The following is a 19,512-nucleotide window of genomic DNA, read 5'->3' as shown; positions in this document are numbered from 1 at the left end:
CAGCGGAGGCCGAACCTATACCCACGTTCCCTCCAGCGAGCCTTCAAATCGCTTCTCTCTCCCGTGCGGACAGCACGCACGCACACAGCGGAGGGAGCTGCGGTGCTCAACCAAGCGGCTCGCACCATTCCCATTTTATTAGTAAGTAGGGTCCCCTCTCATCTGGTGCATCGCGACCCCCCGATACAGGCAGAAGAACTCTTGAGATACAAGCAGACGCAGCGCTGCCGTCGGCGGGCGCTCCGACTGACAGACCAAAAGCGCTGCATATCGCCCTCCACCCCCCCCCCCCCCCGTTCAATTTGGCGATTTTGTTTCGTTTGCAAGATCTCAGCGACGACTTAGAACGCCGAGCTCGCTGCGGCTCTGCTCTCCTCTCGAAAGCGCGCGCGTGCTGCACGCCGAAAGAATGATGTCAGACGAGCAGCACGACAAGCACATGTCGGACGTGCCCAGCCCAGACATGTCGGAGAACTGTTCCGTGGGCTCGCCCGCCGACTCGCTGGCGGGCTCCGACAGCGACAGCCAGAGCTGCGGCTCCAAGCGCTGTTCGGACCGCGAGGACGGCGCCGGCGCGAGCGGTCTCCTGCTCGCCGGCGGCCCGGGAGGGGTGCTGGACGGCGGGGTGGTATTCGGCCTCGGTAGGGACGCGGGCTCCGGCAAGAAGATGGACGAGGACGACAAGTTCCCCGCATGCATCCGCGAGGCCGTGAGCCAGGTGCTCAAGGGCTACGACTGGACCCTGGTGCCCATGCCCGTGAGGGTGAACGGCTCCTCCAAGTCGAAGCCGCACGTGAAGAGGCCCATGAACGCGTTTATGGTCTGGGCGCAGGCGGCGCGTCGCAAGCTCGCCGACCAGTACCCGCACCTGCACAACGCCGAGCTGAGCAAGACTCTGGGCAAGCTGTGGCGGTGAGTGTGCGAGTTCAGTTCGCCTCCAGTCCTCTTGGGTGCCAGTTGATGCGTGTTGTTTGGTGGCGCTCTTTGCGCGTGCCTGTGTGCCTCGGTTTGTGTTCCGTTTCTTGAGTGTACTTGCGATATATTTTTTAACGTTTATTATTATTCATTGCGCGACACCATTGCATGGGCGTTTGGGGGTCTTCTTACGCATACAATGCGCAGCTTTTTTGTTGTTGTCAATTGCTATTGTGCCGGCGTGCAACAATTAATTACGTCGATTACTGGTCGGTGGGACGTGACGTGCGTGCGTGTTTTTAGAGTAAACACGTTGTAGATTCAACTTGCACGCCAGATAGACATTAACAGCCACCGTCTCATTTTTTTATCGTTACGCCGCTCGTATTTCACGAAAATTATCCTAATAAACTTTCTTACTGCGGATAAACCACACCGACTATATGCTCAACGGAGAGACTCCGACAAGACGTTCGTTTTGTTTTGGCGTTCACTTTGAGCATACGACATCTTGTAAACCATTACTTGACGAGCGCCACAGATGCTTGGGATACCATCAGGTGCGTCTGCCTCCAGCCTCGGGGCAAATCCTACCTGGCACCAAGAACTCCGATGCAAGCTGCACTTGGCGTGTGTGTTGGGAGGGGAGGGGGGGATGAGGGGGGCCCTGTCTCTACTTGCTCGATAGTTGTGATCAGATCTTGTTAGAAACAAGTGTCAGCAAATATCCAGCTATCTTTTGTGTCCCGTTGACCCGATGATAATCGTTGTAATAATAATGCAACGTGTTTATCCAGGAGAGCTTTGTCGAGTATTAAGAATATTCAATCCCATGAGAGTCCAGCATCTGGATTTTTGGCCAATTTCAGAAATAATCGTTTGGCTTCGTGTGTATTTGTGGGGGGGGAGTCGAGGGTGGAATCGGGAGCACCCAGAGAAAGCCCACCACAACATATACAGATGTATACCACTCAAAACCGCACGGATGGATTTTAACACAACTCAATGAAGGCTTCATCACCTCGAAGCAATTGTCTTCTTAGTCTAAATATCTGCACAGCAATTGCAACCGTCTATATTTACCATTTGCAGACTATTATTACTATTATGATCTTTATAAATATATTTCTTCCCCGAGTGCCAAAATCCAGTTGTACCTTCTTTGCGCACCTTGCCGGACGCTTCACAACTCTGCCGGTGTTCGGATTTTTACCTTTGCCACGACCAAAAGTGCAAGCGCCGAGTTGACCGCTCTCTCTGTGTCGCGCACAAACCCACTCCCCCGTCGTGTCTCACCGCAGCCTGCTGAGCGAGAACGAGAAGCGTCCGTTCGTGGAGGAGGCGGAGCGCCTGCGGGTTCAGCACAAGAAGGACCACCCCGACTACAAGTACCAGCCGAGGCGGAGAAAGTCGGGCAAGAACGGCCAGAGCGAGTCCGACTCGTCGGGCGAGCAGACGCACATCACCACCAACGCCATTTACAAGGCGCTTCAAGCGGACTCACCCAGCGCGGACGTGCACTCTCCCGGGGAGCACTCTGGTACGAGCGAGCGAAGCGAAGCGACCGAGTGACCCCCCTGCGCACACCGTTAACGAGTCGATCTCATTGCAGCACTCGCGCGTGCGCTACTGCGAACGCGCGAGTGCTCGGTTCAGTGCGTTGCACGCGCGGAGGTGGTCGCGACGGCGGCGCGCGTGTTGGGCGCTCTCGCCTGTCGACGCAGCCTTAGATGAGCGGTACACGCCGCGATGTGGTGAACATTTGTGGGTGACAAAGGCGGCCGTGCGTGGGTGGTTTTGCACCACCCCCCCCCCCCCCCACCACTGCCCCACCCTTCTGCACATTCCCGGTGTTAATTGGTGCTCGATAATAGCACTTGCCCCAAACAGTCTGTTAAGGCGATACGGGGGATCTTTGTTTATGTGCGTACTACGTACGTGTATGTGTTTGTGTGTTTTCGTGGGGAGTGATAGTGTAGTGGTGAGCGCGCTCCGCTACGAAACCGGTGAGCCGAATTCTATCCCCGCTCACGGCCAACACCAGTGACGATTATCTGAACCGGCCACTTAGGGCCTCCCCGAGGTCGACTCCGCCTCAAATAATTACCTGGTGCGGTGTGTAAAACATCACCGCTCGGGAGACAAAGGCGGCCGGGCATGGTGTCGGCCACCACACCCACCCCCCCTCGGCCTTCAAATGCGCTTGCGAACAGCACTTGTCCCAACAGTCTTTTAAACGCTATACCGGGGGATCCTTTTGCGTGCGTGTGTTTGAACCACAAAAATGGCATCGAATGTAATTGTGTCTCTCCCTGGGTACGGTGGCGGTGCCCTTCACAGGGCAGTCCCAGGGCCCACCCACGCCTCCCACGACCCCCAAGACGGACGTGCAGTCCAACAAGCTGGATATAAAGCGCGAGGGGCGCCCTCTGCAGGAAGGCGGCCGCCAGCAAATCGATTTCAGCAACGTGGACATACGGGAGCTCAGTCGGGAGGTCATCTCCAACATGGAATCGTTCGACGTCAACGAATTCGACCAGTACCTGCCACCCAACGGTCACCCCGGCCACGGCCAGAGCGTGGCGGCCTCTTACGGAGGCACAGGCTACAGCATCAATGGACACGCCTGGCTGTCCAAGCAGCAGCAGCAACAGCAGCAGCAGCAACAGCAGCAACACACGTTGTCATCACCACCACCACCACCACCTGCCATTAGCAGTCCCGAGCAGAGAGCGCATGTCAAGACTGAGCAGCTGAGTCCCAGCCACTACAGCGATCAACAGCAGCAACAACAGCAGCCGCAACAGCAGCAGCAGCAGCATTCGCCTCAACAACAACAGCAGCAGCAGCAGCAGCCTCAGCAGGCACAGCAGGCACAGCAGCAAGTGCAGCAGCAGCAGCTGGGAGGCTACAGCCCCTTTAGCATCCAGCACTACGGGGCAGCTGTAGTGCCGGCTATAAGCAGGTCCCAGTACAGCTACGCGGACCACCATCACCACCACCACCACCATCAGAGCTCTGCGGCAGCCGCGGCTTACTACAGCGGGCACTCTGCGGGGCAGACAGCCGGCCTGTACTCCGGCTTCTCATACATGGGCCCCTCGCAGCGGCCGTCTTACACTCCCATCGCGGACGCCACGGGGGTGCCCTCCATCCCCCAGCCGCACAGCCCCCCGTCCTGGGAGCAGCCCGTGTACACCCAGCTAACGAGGCCGTGAATAATAATAATAATAATAATTAATAATGATGCCATATTAATGCAACTCTGTGCCAGCTCGTCCAAGTGGCGGGGTGATTGTGTGGTTTTTCTTATTGTTCTAAACTACAATCCTTAATAATAATAATAATAAAAAAACTATAATGAAATTAGTGACCTGAAGCCTCCGTAGCCTTTGCCCTCCACTACCCGGTCACTTTTTTTTTAAAAAATATAGAAACCCAAGTAAAGTTATGGGGGAGGGGGTGGGGGCTAGGTTGCGGATAATCGTGAATTTGTTTTAAGTGTGGATAGAGTCGTTTGCTTGCAGGTGCGCAGGTCCACCTGAATTGGGCATTGACGCCGAAGGCAAAGCTTAAGGGAGCAAAACGTGCGCTTCCTTCCAGAGTATATTTTAATGAAGACCGTTACGCGCTTTCGTAGACACATTGGTGACGTCAACATGGTAGTGTACGCTTTTATCAAAATAACAACAACAATAACGATGCATAAAGTACAGAATACATTTTTTTTGCCGTTTCAGAACACGCCGAATACATAGTCCGCTTCACTTGCACCGTTGAGTAAATGCACTGCAGGTCTACATTCGCAACGCGATGTTTGTTTGTTCGCAGTGGGTGACCTTAATCGTCGGGAAGAAATTCGAGGCGTCAACAAAGACATATTTTTGTAATTAACTAACGTTAGCCTACCTTGCGGACATGCAAGGTGAACGTGGACGCGTGCAGAATTATAAAAAAGGCGTTTACGGTAAAACTAAGAGTGACACAAAACCCATTAGCAGATTCACTTTTACGGTATCTATTCAGCTTTAGCCGATGCCTTATTAGAGTGCGGAATGAGTTTTGCGAACTGTTCATGCATATTTTATTTGGCAAAGCCTTTACTGTTATTATTTAGCAAAAACAAAAGACACGAATTTGATTGACATCCAATGACTTATACCTGAAGAAGTCCTCTGTGAGGAGACATGTCTTCCTTACCTAAGTGAACGCAATGTTGAGTAAATAAAGATGTGTTTATTGTACAGACTCTCTAAGAAGCCAACAATAGATGTGCCTTTTAGTGCATTTTCTTTTTTCTTACAAAGGAACTCGTCAACCTATTTTTCCCTCCAAAATCTCAACTCCTTTGCATGTTCTACAGATGCAATGCATGTGTATGAGGGCGAGGAGCTTATTACTAAAATGATGCCAACGTTTTAAAATCCTTGTGTAATAAAATTACATAAATTTAGTTGCCATACAAGTGCGAACTTTCTAAAGAAGCAATCTACAAGTATGGATCATATATATTTAATAATGTCTAGGATCGTTTTTTGTGATATTTGCTATTGACTTAGCAATAATTTAGGATCCTTTTCCAGTACTAACAGCTATAGAATTTTTCTACAGTGTATCATATTTTGTACAGAATAGTTAGAGCCAATATGTGCCTACATATTTCATAGTCTTAGATTTGGTGTCGGGCGTTTGTGTGTGTGGTTTTTTTTATGGGACCATTTTACCAACCATGACAATTGTCACCTAAATGTTCCATGAAGTATTTCCTTTCTCCATATTCAAGCAGCATATGTTTGTAAAAAAATTATTTAGTTAAATGAGTCCTAAATGTTTTTGATTTGTACAAAATCGTATGGTTATTGTTCATGTTTCTAAATTATTGCAATATTTGAGGCATTTGTCTTGCTATTTTGCTTTAGTTTCTTTCATTTAAACACTTTCTATGTAATGGATAGAGCTGTGTTTTGTCGGCAAATGTATGGGGCAATTCGTACTCAATAAATAACTTCATTTAAAAAAAGGAATGTTTTGTGAGTGCCCCCGCCCCCCCTCTGGTATGTGTGTGTACACACGAGAATGTCACAGCAGATAAAACATTACAGGTCACAATGCGTCTTGTACACAAAATGTATAACTTGGAAATGCCTCGCGCGCATACCACACGCACCACGTTTCACGCAGGGACATAGCAACCTCATTTTAAAAATCTTAAAGTGCATCATCGTCGTTGCACGCAGCCTACATTTAGTCACGATTTCCCAATTCTCCCCAGACGGCCTTTTTTTTTCTTATGATTTCAGTTTCCACACACACAAAAAATCCGTAACTAAACATTCGCCAAAATGAGTTAGAGAAACGGCAAGCGCTAAAAGCTGTCAGCCCTAATTATTCATTCCCGACTACCCTCTTGCCAACTACATCAGACCAGACGAATCCCACTCGATTTCACGAGGGCTCCATTCCTATGGCTGCTTTAATTTCCCGAATTATTGAGCAATGCGCGGGGCAAATGACGTGCACAATTACAATTTTCACGTCCCTTTTTTCTCCGGGGCCTCTCCAACAAATGTTCCCCGTGCCATCTGCAATTGTTTCGGGCCGCATTCAATTCTGCCGGGTACGTGCCTCGCTTCTAATGAGGATTCCGTGGTCGAGTGTGTAGGTAGCACAAGCTGTAAATTTTAATTAGACTTTATTCCCTTTTCTTTCCGCCTCGTGGAGCAGTGTGGGAGAGGGAGGGGGGGATTGTAGCCGATGTGGAGTTAAGACGCGCCAGGGCTTGTCTCCCATCCTCATTCCCCTCCTCTTCCTCCTCATCTTCCAACAGGGGCTGCGGAGCAAAAACAGAGAGTGTGCCCGACTTTAGAATACAAATCGTGGGGGTTGAGACTACGCCAAGTCCCGGAGCTCAGGACAAAACAGATCGCCCGCCCGTCATTTAACAAAGAATCGCACTTCCCGTGGGCCGCGCACAAGTACATTACGGCATCGGGTTACAAAGTGACTAATACGGTAAACACAGCAGGTTGAATGTGGCATGAGCGTGTGCGTGCGGTGGCATCGATCTGTGGGAAGACAAGGTTAGAATGTGGCCGCTCCTCATCAATCCCTGGAATTGGGGATAGGACATCATAGGAATCATATATTTGATCGAATGTGTTAAAGTTGTTTCGTAAACCCAGCACGCCTGCGCTGACACTGGGCATGAATTGATAGCAGCGCCAGCGAATTTCCAGTTTAAGGTTTTGGTTTGTTTAAATAAGTACAGCACACTGTTAGTTCTGGAAGAAGGGGGTTTGGAAAATCGTTAGAGCAGATACCGAACGATACTTTCCTTTGACATATCTTAGCCATAAAGAACAAGTTCACACATTAATACCTCCAACATGCAGGGGGAGCTTAGAATTGTATTTCATTCGTAGCATTAGAGCATGCTTTTATTAATTTAGAAACAAAGTGTGATGCGAAAAGAGCATCCACAATTACAAAATGAGTCAATGTGCATACCAAGTGAGATACCTTCATCTTAAAGAACGGTTAATAACAAAAATAATTTAGTGAGTCACGTTGTAATGTCAAGTTACATAAACTACAAGCTACGACAATACATAACTCATGGCTGTAAACCTGACACCATGTATAATGGAGTTAGATTTGCATAATCATCAACCGTGGTCAATCCACTGCTGGAATGGAGTTCAAAAGAACTCACAAACACCTTGTGAAAGACCCAATGCAGAAGATCCCTGGGTTTGACCTTCCACGACGCCCACGGTCGACCCTAAACCGCATTCACACAAACCATGGCAGATGCGGATACCTGATGCGCAAATTGAAAATAGATAAATAAAACTCTCCAGTGTGCGACTGTGGTCATCCAGAACATACCACACTACACAGAACGATGCAATGCCCGATCCACAAATACGAAGGAGACCTCACAGCGATACACTCCGCCACTCCTGACGCGGTTGCTCTGCGTCTACATCAGCCGTACGATAGAAGAATCCACCGCTGGATGAAGGTCTCCCCAAGTCGCCACCACCTTTCAAGATCCTGCAGCGCAACAGTCCATTCACTCCTCGGAATCAGCGTTGACCCCAAGGTAAAATTCTCTGTACTTTGGCCCTTCTATTAAATTTAAGTGCACATACAGTATATCAATGTCTGATGCATTTCAGGGGTGCTCACAAAAAACAGCACTGCTGGACAAGATTCACAAACGCTGATGTGCAAAAGGCGCAGTAAACACAAAGCTGCGTTGCTAAAGTTCACGCTCTCGAGTAAGGAACCCTCAATCTTAATTTACCATTACCAGCGAGCGCGCTTCTAAAATTGAACAATGCGTCGTAATTAAATATGCCGCAGCGATACTCCGTGCTCCCCAAAAGATCTGCGTGGCTGCTCTGGACCACCCGGAGTGGATTCGGCAGCATGAAGCCTGCATTGGGTTACCCGCACGCACATTCGCGCATGGGGTGAATCACACACACACACGAACACACCGCACACGCACGCACGAACACAGAGACACGCACACTTACAGGGACAAATATCCCCCGTGCAGCCTTGACAAGACTGTTGGTGGCGAGCGTTGTTAGCGAGCACCTATGCCGGCCGGCACGGCACACGATGGGGGGTGGGTGGCCAGCAACCACGCCCGGCCGCCTTTGTCTCCCCAGTGCTGCTATTTACATGTCGCGACAGGCATTCGTCCGAGGCTGAGTCGACCTAGGGGAGACCCGGGGCCGTTTAAAACATTCGTCACTGCTATGTTGCCGCGGCGCAGCGCGCTTGCCGCTCCGCTACCCCTCCACGGACACACGGACATCAACAGCCGCAGCCAGGCGAGGTGCACTTTGAAGCCACGTGGAGTGTCAACGACTCGCCATGGGGCTCGACCCCTGGTGCCATGGGTTGACCGAGATGACTTGCCGATGCACCACCTGTGCCTCCCTACGGCGCCAACGTGCTGCGTTCTATCCGCCCAGCGCTTCGCACACTGTTGTGAGCGTAGCTCCTCTACCCTCCACTGTTGTTGGAGGGCGACTGCCTCCAACTGCCCAGTAGCAGCCTCCTCTACAAGCCTCGTCCACAGAGGCAAATCCTGCCACCGCTGGTACCGGTCATTGGCAAGTCCACTCAGCTCCATATCCTCCTGTACCACTTCATCACTTCTCTTCGGTAGCCCGTACCTCCTCTATCCGGTCAAACAGAAGCTGCTTGGACATGTGGGATACATGACCCTGCCAACGCAGCCTCGCCTGCCGGAAGAGCTCACTGATAGGACTGTGTCCAGATCTTTCAAGGATCTGCGAGCTCCTCACACAATCCAGCCTGGTTAAACCCAGGATGGATCATAGGTAGGCCAGCCTGATTGTTTAAACCGGTGCAGATGTTAATTCAGGGGTGTTCTGGTTTTGCAAACATAGAGAGAATGGAAGAGCATAACTGTGACCGAGAAGACCTGGAGTTTTGTATGATTAGACAGGCGAGATAGCTTCTGCACAGCATTTGGTACACACAAAGATGCCCCGTATAGCCTTTAACAGACTGTTAGGGCAAGTGCTGTTAGCAAGCACCTATAAAGGCCAGCACCGCATACGAGGGGATGGGTGGCCGGCACCACGCTTGGCCTCCTTTGTCTCCTTAGTCGCGATGTTTAAACGCCACAGCATTTGAGGCCGAGTTGACCATACAAATCCCCCCCCATATAGCCTTAACAGACTGTTGGGGCAAGTGCTGTTAGTGACCATACACACATACATCATGCACGTATACGCGGACATATTTATTGATACCGATTAATCCCATTTAATTGCCCTCTATTCAGCGAGATCGGGTTAGAGCGGTGGCACAGTGTTTAGTTCATTACACGATGGCAGTGGAGTAGCTCGAACATTGCACCCTTAACCCGGCGACCTCAATTTGATTCCCAGCAAGGGCTAACAGTGGCGAATTTTATCTTAACCGGTCATCTCCCCCCCCCGTCTCCCCATCATCAACCCGCAATGATTAGCGTGGTTAAGTACGGTCAACTAAACCCCATGATCAACATGGTGTGGGAAGGCCTTCATCCATCAGTGGATGCTTAATATTCACAATTTAGCTAGGTGAAATGCCCTTTGTATTATTTCCCTTTTGAGAAGTAAACCATTATTGGGTGGACCTTGCGACGTTAAGCAATTACTATTATATTCTTTGGATCTTTCGGTAAAGCCACGTAGATAGAAAAAAATAATAAAAATATCACGACGTTTCGATCACAACACGAGCAATCGTCATCAGGTGCAAAAAATTGCGTCACACTACATGAGGCCCACCCCCCTCATTAATATTCATGAGTGGGTGGATTTTTACACCAACGCAGAGGAAGGTCGAGCTGAATTAAATAATTAATTACGCAAAGTCGCTTCAAATGACGTTTCTTCACAGAAAGTGACGGTAAAAAATTATCTAAGCAGCACAGTGCTACATCCGTACGTGACGTCACTGCAAAAGAGCCCCCCCCCCCCCCTTCATTAATATTCATGCCCGCGTGGAAATTTACACTGACGTACAAGAAGGTCGCGCACTCCACATGCCGCACCCCTCCCCTCATTAATAATCATGAGCTGAACAATTTTTCTATTCAATGTTACAGATTTACTGCAATATACACCCGCCCTTGGATGGGCAAAAGGCTACTTTATTTTAATGTAGTTACAAGGCAAGATGTAAGAATGGCCAGTGCCATTATTTCAACTGTTACAGGCCATAGTCTTGTTTCTTTCGGTAAAGTCACGTAGAAGGGAAACAATAAAATAATAAAAAATATAAAACAATAAAATTCTCACGACGTTTCGACTGTAACACAAGCAATCATCATCAGGTGTGAAAACCACACGAGTAAATTTGAAAAAAGTGGTGGTATTTTTAACGTTAGCATCCGTGGTGCTAATGTTAAAATAACCGCCACTTTTTTCAAATTTTCTTGTGTTTTTCACACCTGATGATGATTGCTTGTGTTGCAGTCGAAACGTCGTGAGAATTTTATTATTTTATATTTTTATTATTTTTATTGTTTCCCTTCTACGTGGACTTTACCGAAAGAAACAAGAATATGAATCCCTGCAGTCACGAAAGCTTTAAATCAAAATGTTACAGGCCAGTTGTCTAAGTACAAGGGCCCACGGGTCAGAGAGGCTCAGGCGCCGGGCTTCAGAAAGGGGAGGGGGGTTGGCGGAGTGAATATTGGACATGGGGCCCAATTTATTTCCTTGCATCAGGGTCCATGCCGATCATGGTACGCCACTGTTACTTGTGATTAGAAAAACTTGAGATTGAGGCTACGACGCAGACGCAGACACACACAACAAGCTCTCTTTGCGGTGTACGTTGTTTGAGCCGTTATCTAGGTCCTCCATGCTTTTGCAGCAGGCATCGGGCTTTGGTAATAACGTCGAGTATAAATATTAGCGGACAGCCACCAGAGTCGATTTGCAAATGGCTCGACATCCAAACTCGAGTACAACACATCCATGGCAGCCTTCAGTTATTCCAAACCAACTGCACATTTGTCACCATAGTAGACTTGTGTGTGTGTTTTTTTTAGAGAGCCCCTGATCTTATTGTAATATTCAACTGTAGGCAGAGCCTAAAGTTGAAAACAGAATGCGTTACATGACTAATAATTTTCAATTTGGCTTGTATATGCACATATGTCAAAGTATTGCCTTTCGTACTTTTCAACGTTTAACTAATGCTTGGACTTCACCTATGAAAACAAGCATCGGTGCTAAAGAAACTGCCAGACAATGCTACTGTGAGTAGCCATTGGATAATTTTTTCCTTAATGTGTTTTTAAGGTTGCTATTAACGACAAGCTTGTCGTTTGCCAACCAAAACGTAAAAAAACTGTCCCCTTCAACAAACCTCTGCTGGAGGTCTATTGATGGCCAGGCTACCATGATGTCCACAGTGAGTTTTCTATAAAGAAAATAAAGTTGATGAATGCACTGCAGTACGTGCTCAAGTCACGATAATTGCACACTACTTAATTTTAATCAAACACTTGTTTTCATTTCGGTAGCCTAATTGTAAAATCCCCAGGCCCTGATGCATTTGTGAGATTTTGCAGGTTTATGCAGTTTATTTTTTTTTATCATTCACATAAAGTCAGAATGCGGATAATTCCACTCACGTCCCAGATGGGTCTGTTTTACCTACCCTCAATGCTTAGTATAGATTGGAGCAGGGGTACAACAGTTAGCACACTGTGCTTTTAACACGATGATCCCTCTTCACCAACCCGTACTGGCCAGCATGGTGACGTATGGTAAAACAACCCCCATTACTTATTGGTGTGGGGAGGCCTTCATCCAGCAGTGAATCGACATAGGAGCTGTAATTTAAGAGTTTGCATGGCAATAACAAATACACAACTTTCGCTTTTTTTTCTATCTGAACAGAAAGCCAACACACTCTTTATCGCCAGCCCCATGTGTGCTCTACCGTGTCAGTGAGACGAATGTGAGAAACGTGACTTCTCCCTGGATCTCGCGTTCCGACTGATGTCTCGTTACGTCGTGAGCCCGTCGACTGACTGCCACGGGGAAGCAGCGTGTCCGACGCAGGCCAACGAGACGAGCAACATTCTCGCCTGGGGCTGATCAGGCGCACTCGCGTGGTCCGGCGCAAACTTTAAATTAGTGCACGCATGCTTGAATTATACAGAACGCTTTCATGCCAATGCATTTTTATACTTGCATCATTTCAAATCCAACCTGGCTCAAAAATAATAAATGGATGCACTATCAGGCGTTCAGTATGCTGCGTTTCGTATAGTAGAATTACATTTTAAGTCATCGTGGAGTTTACAAACGTGTCTACACATAGGCACATGTGATAGAGCAAATATGAGTTATTTTTGACATCACTTCAAAAATATTTTACTTATTGTAACCTTTTAAAGAGTTGTTGAAACAAAATATGCTATACATACTGTATATATTAATTACAATAGGCCGATTATATTTCAGATAATATTTCATGTCTATGAGACTCGCTCTTGTCAAAAGGACAAAGAATTGACACCAAATCTTGGAGCCCAGCCCAGACACTTCATCCCATGCTCACCACAAGCTTGTGGCAGACATGCTTTGCCACTGCCCAATTATTCTCACATAGGGTGACGATTAGGCCAGACAGGGCTGAAAGAATTTGCTTCGTGAGAAATGGGCATCACATTCACTTACAGCATGTGGAACACGTCCACAATCATGATGGCTTATTCAGTGATGCTGGTGGGATCTCTGTGATGGCCTGGACACCCTCCTTCATAAAGAATGCTCTAGACATAGGATGGAACCCGGAGGAAAACTTGGCGCACAAATGCATTATTAAGTCGCACTCATTACACATAAAGTGCTTGCCACAAATGAAATTCAATACCTTGATGATCTTGTCAACGAGCATAAACCATCGCGTGAACTCCGGTCATCCTCGCAGAGACTTTCGGCTAGCCATCCAACAAAGACGGTCACTGCATTGTGGCCCTCTGGAACGCTCTTCCTTCCGATATTAGGAAGTCAATGGACCTATCCACTGTTAAATCTAGTTTGAAAACTAATTTCTTTAGAACCGCTTTTGGTGTTTAGTTTGTCGTCTTTTGTGTTTAGTTTGTTGGTTGGCTACCTATAGTGCGAAACAAGTTCAACATACACATAAACCATGGCACCAAAACACCAATCTCAATATAGATAATTACATGGTTATTGCTTTAATAAGTGTTGGACATTTCATGTCATTTCATGTCCAACACTTTAATGATGTTCAAAAGTTTTTCTACGTTAATTTTTTTTAGCACAGACCCAAAAGCCTATAATACAAGACCTGTCAGGATTTTCTCAAATCAGAAAAGCAATTGGCATATAATCTAATTGGTCCCATCCTGGCGAAGCTGACATTTATTTAACTAATTTAGATTGCACATATTGCAGAACACCAGATAATCGTTATGAGTGAGACCATAAAACTATCATTCGACATTTGCCCTATTTTTTTTTACGTTCCCAACATTGAGATACATATTCGCACTTTGTCAAATACATCCCAACATCTATATTATGCACAGCTCTCATCTGTCGCACACTCGCTTTTCATCAACGAGTTCCCGATGTGTGAAGACCACAGTACGACGGCCCCGTGGGGCTTTGTGTTCATGACAGCAAGTTGACCCCCATACGACCTTCGCCCTTCCCCTCCGCAGCCGTGCGTTTGAACGTTGCTATCGGGTCAGAGCCACGCGGGCGTAAATGGCAGCCGCTGAGATGGCGCTGTTAGTCGGTGTCAAGCTTTCTGCCAACGACTGTTGTTTAGCCAGGAAGCGCTGCCCAGGGCGTCACGTCTGAATGGCAGCGCACTCCATATTGACGGCCCCAGCAAACAGCTCGGAGGCACAGGTTGGGGTTTCTAATTCCTGAGGCGGTCTGCCCTAACCTCGTGGTGCCAGAAGAGATTTCGCTATCTCCAAGCCATCCCATCTGTTTCGAGCCGCGCTGTCTTTTATAATCGCTCGGTTTGAACGGGCAGAGAACGTTTCTTCTGCTGCAGTTCACATTCGATGATATGATGAGATATTTTAGAATGACTGTTTATTTATATGCTGGGCTTATTTGCTTGGGAAAAAAAAACTCGACAGTATTGCAAAAGTTACGATGAGCTTGGTAAAATAAGTTTTTTTTTTTAAGGATCACGTTTCTTGCAAACAATATAAAGTCTGCAGTCGATTTATGGTTTCTTAGTACAGATGTATACAGTTACATTGGGGTTGTGACCCCACGAGGCCGAGACTGTCTCAGAAAGAGCAAAGTCAAAACTGATTACCCTGATGAAAATGATAATGGCATTGTTTTAAATATGCTATTGTAACACAACGTGTTACATTTATCACGGCATTGTTGAAATCAGCGATTCTCACAATCGGCATTTATTGGCATTTATCTCCATGGTCATTTGCCAAGCGTCCAGGAATGATACCAAATAAAACGAAACACTTTACATTTGCCTTCTTGTTTGCACAAAATGCTTTAAGAGTCTAAGCGGCCTACTTTATGACCTGGTGTGCCTCTATGCTGGGGGTAATGACGGACTTGCACACTCTAAACTCGCATGCTTGCATTTTGCTACCGGGCCCCCTGCAGCCAGCACCAAGCCAAAGCATCACTAATCCTATTAACTTCTTACCAGGGATTTCTCGCAAATCGGTCGCTGGGGAGACCGAGAAGCCCGAGTTCTCAAGGCCTGGGTCTCGGCTTTAGCCAGTCCAAAAGGGCCGTGGCTTCCCTGGGTGACAATGCAGTCATCAATCAAAGTCGCATCCACCAAAAAAAAACGTGGATAGCAGCACGGGCTTTTTGGGTCAATTCATCGCAGGCCGACGCTCTGGCATGGTTACATTTGGTGCACGTGTACATGTGTTCATTCATCAGGCTAACGTGTGTGTGTGCCTCGTGAGGAAGGCCGAGTTAAGATATTCATGCAGCTCTCTTGGAGGAAAAAAAAAGTAAAAGAGAGAGAGGAAAAAAAGCCTGTTAACCAGATGAGCTGGCAGGCAGATACATGTAGAGCTTTCTATTCCTGTGACCTTGATGACGATAACACAATGGTAAATATTTAAGTAGGCTAAGACGTACATTTTATGAAGCAGTTCCCTTAAAAGATTTGTGCACACTTTGACTGTTAGATGTGAAATTATGTTGATAAGTATATTACAATGCTATATATTTTCCACGTTATTTTAACATCCTGTCCCACTTACCGTGCATAGACCACCCACTGCTGAGTCTGTGCTGACAATGCTCGTGAATCTTTGAATTCTAAATGAGGCTGATAATTCAAGTTCATTCCTATTGTTTTGGTCTAGTGACTCTAGTCATATAATATATAGTCGATACACATTATATTTGGGTTTTTTTATTGTGCGTTATTATTTTGCACTTGAAATTTCAGTGCTTTACAAAAATTTTAGCTGTGAATATTTAAAATGTTTAGTTGTTATTTACCACATTTTATATTCGGTACGGCTCCCAAAATGTTTTGAGCTGCTTGTCTCTCGCCCGTATGTAATTATCTTTTCAGTCTTGACATCCAGACCCCCAGGCCAGCTATGTTAACACAGTGTACAATTTAATGGTACATTATATGACCACAGAAGCAAAGCTACGGCATAATGTTGTAGGTGTGTCTGTGCTCGGCCAGATTTAAGATTTTAAGTCATTAAAGGAATCCATCAAAAGATTGCATCTATAAGCGCATCCACTCCGCATGTCATTTATTTGAACAGTTAAAAAAATCTACATTAAGGAGTGCCCTTTTACAAGTTTACACATCTCACATACAGTAATATACATGACTGTAAACCAGTCTAACATGATTTATCAATGTAACATAATCTGCACCATTATAATTTCCCGGCATTTAATAGATAACATGAATGTGTGTACTGTACTGTTGTGTAGTACGAATTTATGAATACAATATTGACAAAAGGGGTTACAGTTATTGGTCAAGCTCATTTAACTTTGAAGATGCATAACCATGCATTTTGTCTTGATTTAGAATTCTGAACAAACTGCAAGAAAATAATTACAATGTGGGTCACATTTCAACTCTTTATTACACACGTTGGGTATTGTTTTGTTTAGAAATGATGTGCATATGCTCAGAGCATCTGCCTTATGTATTGCAGGTTCAGATGAAATCCTACACTTGTTTATCCAGTTATTTTAACCAATATAAAAATTAAACTCGAAACATACAATGTTGACATTGTATGTTGTTCATCATTTTTGTTCGACATGTGCACTTGACATTGTCAGATCTCAGAAGCTAAGCAGGTGTTGAGCCTGTTTAGATGGGTGACCACCATGCATGAAACAGGTGTTGTAGGCTGCCGTAGGGCTGCGTTTTCAGCAGAGGGCAGTGCCGCAAAAATTACACACTGCGACAACGTCTATGCTCCCCACCTTCACCCACCGGCACGAACCAGCATGGTGAAGTATGGTCAAATTTACCCTCTGAGCTGCACAGCATGGAGAAGCCTTCATCCAGCAGTACGGATAATTTCAGTGTATCGTGTTATTTTTTTCTATACATGATTAACACTTTACATTGTTCATATTAAGCGTTCATATTTCAAAGGATGGACTGGCTCCTTCAAGCGACGTAACTCGATGTGTTCACTTGTTCACATTCATAGCTGCCATGGCATATCAGGACAGTCTAAATGACACAACCGCCCACAATGGCCTCACAAAAACTATATTTTAAACTTTTTAAAAAACCTGTCCAGTTTGACCTTTCACCCCATGAGTTGATGCTCGCAGTGGTTTACGATAGTCTATCGTGAAAGTAGCACCCCTTGCGACCTTTCACAGCACCCGTGTTAACATGTCAATCGAAGTGTAACCTACCCAGAGTGGTTTTTTTCTGGCAATTGAGAAGACACCAAAGGACACGTTTCTAAAAAGAAAAGCAAACATACGATGGAAGGAGATTTTTGTTCTTTCTTTTACAATAAACAATTTCAGAACGTCTGTGACAATGAGACTTTTGAAGAATGTGTGGCTCATTATGAGTGGAATGTGATATGAAATTTTGCAATGGGCGTGAATTCCTTCCCAGGTGCATGATAACAATCAACATCGCAGGTGTAGGTGGGTGCGGTGGCATGCACCTGTAATTTGGCTGCTCAAAGGCAAAGATGGCTTTACCCTTACAGTGGCACAGTACAGTAATTGGTCGGTTGGCATTGTGGTAGTGAGTGTGCGGCTTGGAATGGGAATTTACAAGTTCAGGTGTTGGTTTGGAGTCGACTCAACCCTCCATCCCTCCAGGGTCAAATAATTGAGTACCACTTTTTGTGAAAGTGAATATTCTATATGGCAGCATGTGTACATCACATTGACTTACAGAAAGTAAGTGGACTTGGACAGGACACATCGTGATAATTGATGATGGTGGTCGATGGAAGAGATTGCTGATAGAATGGCAGCAAACGGAGTTAACATGTCTGAGAAGATGACCATCATGGGGGTGGAGCGATTAGAGCAGATTGAGGTGGATTGTGGCATCACTCGACCACGAGAGATGGTGTCTGTTATGAGGCTTTCATCCACGAGAGATGGTGTCTGTTATGAGGCTTTCATCCAGCAGTGGATGGATCATCCAGCAGTGGATGAAGATGATGTGACCACGCTGTTACTGCTGCACCACTCATCAGCTGGCAGTGTAATTTAACCGAGCACGCAAATGTAGAAGGCAGAGAGTTGCACGAGGCAGGAATATTAATCAAGAAGGATAACTGACTTTATTCACAAACTGTTGACATCTGGATGGCTGTCTCTCCCTGATCTGTACACACACATATATAAAAAACATAGTTTCTTATTTTCAAATGTCAATGGCTTTCACATAATTTGCCAAGGTGGGATTCCAAGCCGCACACACAGAGACCATCTCCAGTTTCCATTGACCTGACAAGCAGACCAGGGGACATTTTCTGCTTTGTAAAAAACGAGTTCAGTGGCACATTCCACCACAGGCTCGATCGTGGATATGCCACTGCTGATTGCCTTGGCAGTATCAAGGCTCGATTCACTCTAGGTCTCGGGCAGTATCAAGGCTCGATTCACTCTAGGTTTCGGGCAGTATCAAGGCTCGATTCACTCTAGGTCTCGGGCAGTATCAAGGCTCGATTCACTCTAGGTTTCGGGCAGTATCAAGGCTCGATTCACTCTAGGTCTCGGGCAGTATCAAGGCTCGATTCACTCTAGGTCTCGGGCAGTATCAAGGCTCGATTCACTCTAGGTTTCGGGCAGTATCAAGGCTCGATTCACTCTAGGTTTCGGGCAGTATCAAGGCTCGATTCACTCTAGGTCTCGGGCTTCACTGTGGTGTCCCTCCAGTTCTGATTGGCTGTAGACTTCTCCTAATGCGTTTTGAGGCAAATCATGAAATAATTGTCTCTTTTTTTAAATGAGGATTTGGATTTGCGGCTTGGAAAATAAAATAAAATGTCAGTTTGAGCCCGGGGGCTTCACAAAATGGTTTTTTTTGCGAACTTTTAATGAAACAAACCACTGACTGAAATTCATTCATCGTACATGAAAAGAAGAGGGGGCATGAAGGGAGCACAACATGAAACAGCTTCCTGCAAGGGCACGCTTTGATTCTATTACTTGAATATCAATGGTCATTTTGCAAAAGAGAAAAAAAGAATAAAGGAAAAAAACTGTGCTTAGACATTTTATAAAATTCTCTTTTGAATGTATGCAGGATTACTCCGCTGGCATATTTCCTCCACCACCCCCCACCCCCCACCCCCATCTTGTTCTACAATGAATATTGAATATGTATTGGTGTATCATCGCATTGATTCATCAATTAACGTCGATTATTAAGCTCAAGATAACATCCATTGAACCACATGTGTACATAATCAGTGTGTTTTTTATTCGTATACCGTTGCATGCAATGGGGTTACCAGGTGTGAAAACCAACGTCGTGATGATGACCGTTTGTGTTATGGTCGAAACGTCGTGAGAATTGTATTGT

The 19,512-nt window shown here is 46.3% G+C and overlaps 1 protein-coding gene and 1 long non-coding RNA gene across 2 annotated transcripts in view; one reads left to right on the top strand and one right to left on the bottom strand.

Moving 5' to 3' along the window:
- The first annotated feature begins 44 nt into the window (after positions 1-44).
- Positions 45-5,935, top strand: LOC103091769 (transcription factor Sox-9-B). Its single transcript, XM_032974511.2, has 3 exons — positions 45-912; positions 2,217-2,455; positions 3,256-5,935. Exons 1-3 carry the CDS (start codon positions 410-412, stop codon positions 4,131-4,133), a joined length of 1,620 nt encoding a protein of 539 aa, XP_032830402.2. The 5' UTR covers positions 45-409; the 3' UTR covers positions 4,134-5,935.
- Positions 4,509-19,512, bottom strand: part of LOC116954091 (uncharacterized) — a 126,232-nt gene continuing 111,228 nt past the window's right edge. Inside the window, exon 2 of the long non-coding RNA XR_004404686.2 lies at positions 4,509-6,745. This is a non-coding gene — a long non-coding RNA (uncharacterized LOC116954091). The remainder of the gene's footprint in view (positions 6,746-19,512) is intronic.

The sequence above is a fragment of the Petromyzon marinus genome, chromosome 3, assembly GCF_048934315.1.
Source record: "Petromyzon marinus isolate PM22_M1 ecotype Great Lakes invasive population chromosome 3, UKy_Petmar_22M1.pri1.0, whole genome shotgun sequence".
NCBI lineage: Eukaryota > Metazoa > Chordata > Hyperoartia > Petromyzontiformes > Petromyzontidae > Petromyzon > Petromyzon marinus.
Note: the sequence above shows the minus strand (reverse complement) of the source record. Positions and strands in the feature narration are given on the sequence as shown.

What these genes read in the sequence shown, in the direction of transcription:
- LOC103091769 (XM_032974511.2), top strand. Translation starts at nt 410, where the DNA reads ATGATGTCAGACGAGCAGCACGACAAGCACATGTCGGACGTGCCCAGC. An exon ending in ACTCTGGGCAAGCTGTGGCG is followed by an intron (nt 913 to 2,216) that starts GTGAGTGTGCGA and finishes GTCTCACCGCAG; the next exon opens with CCTGCTGAGCGAGAACGAGA. An exon ending in CTCTCCCGGGGAGCACTCTG is followed by an intron (nt 2,456 to 3,255) that starts GTACGAGCGAGC and finishes TGCCCTTCACAG; the next exon opens with GGCAGTCCCAGGGCCCACCC.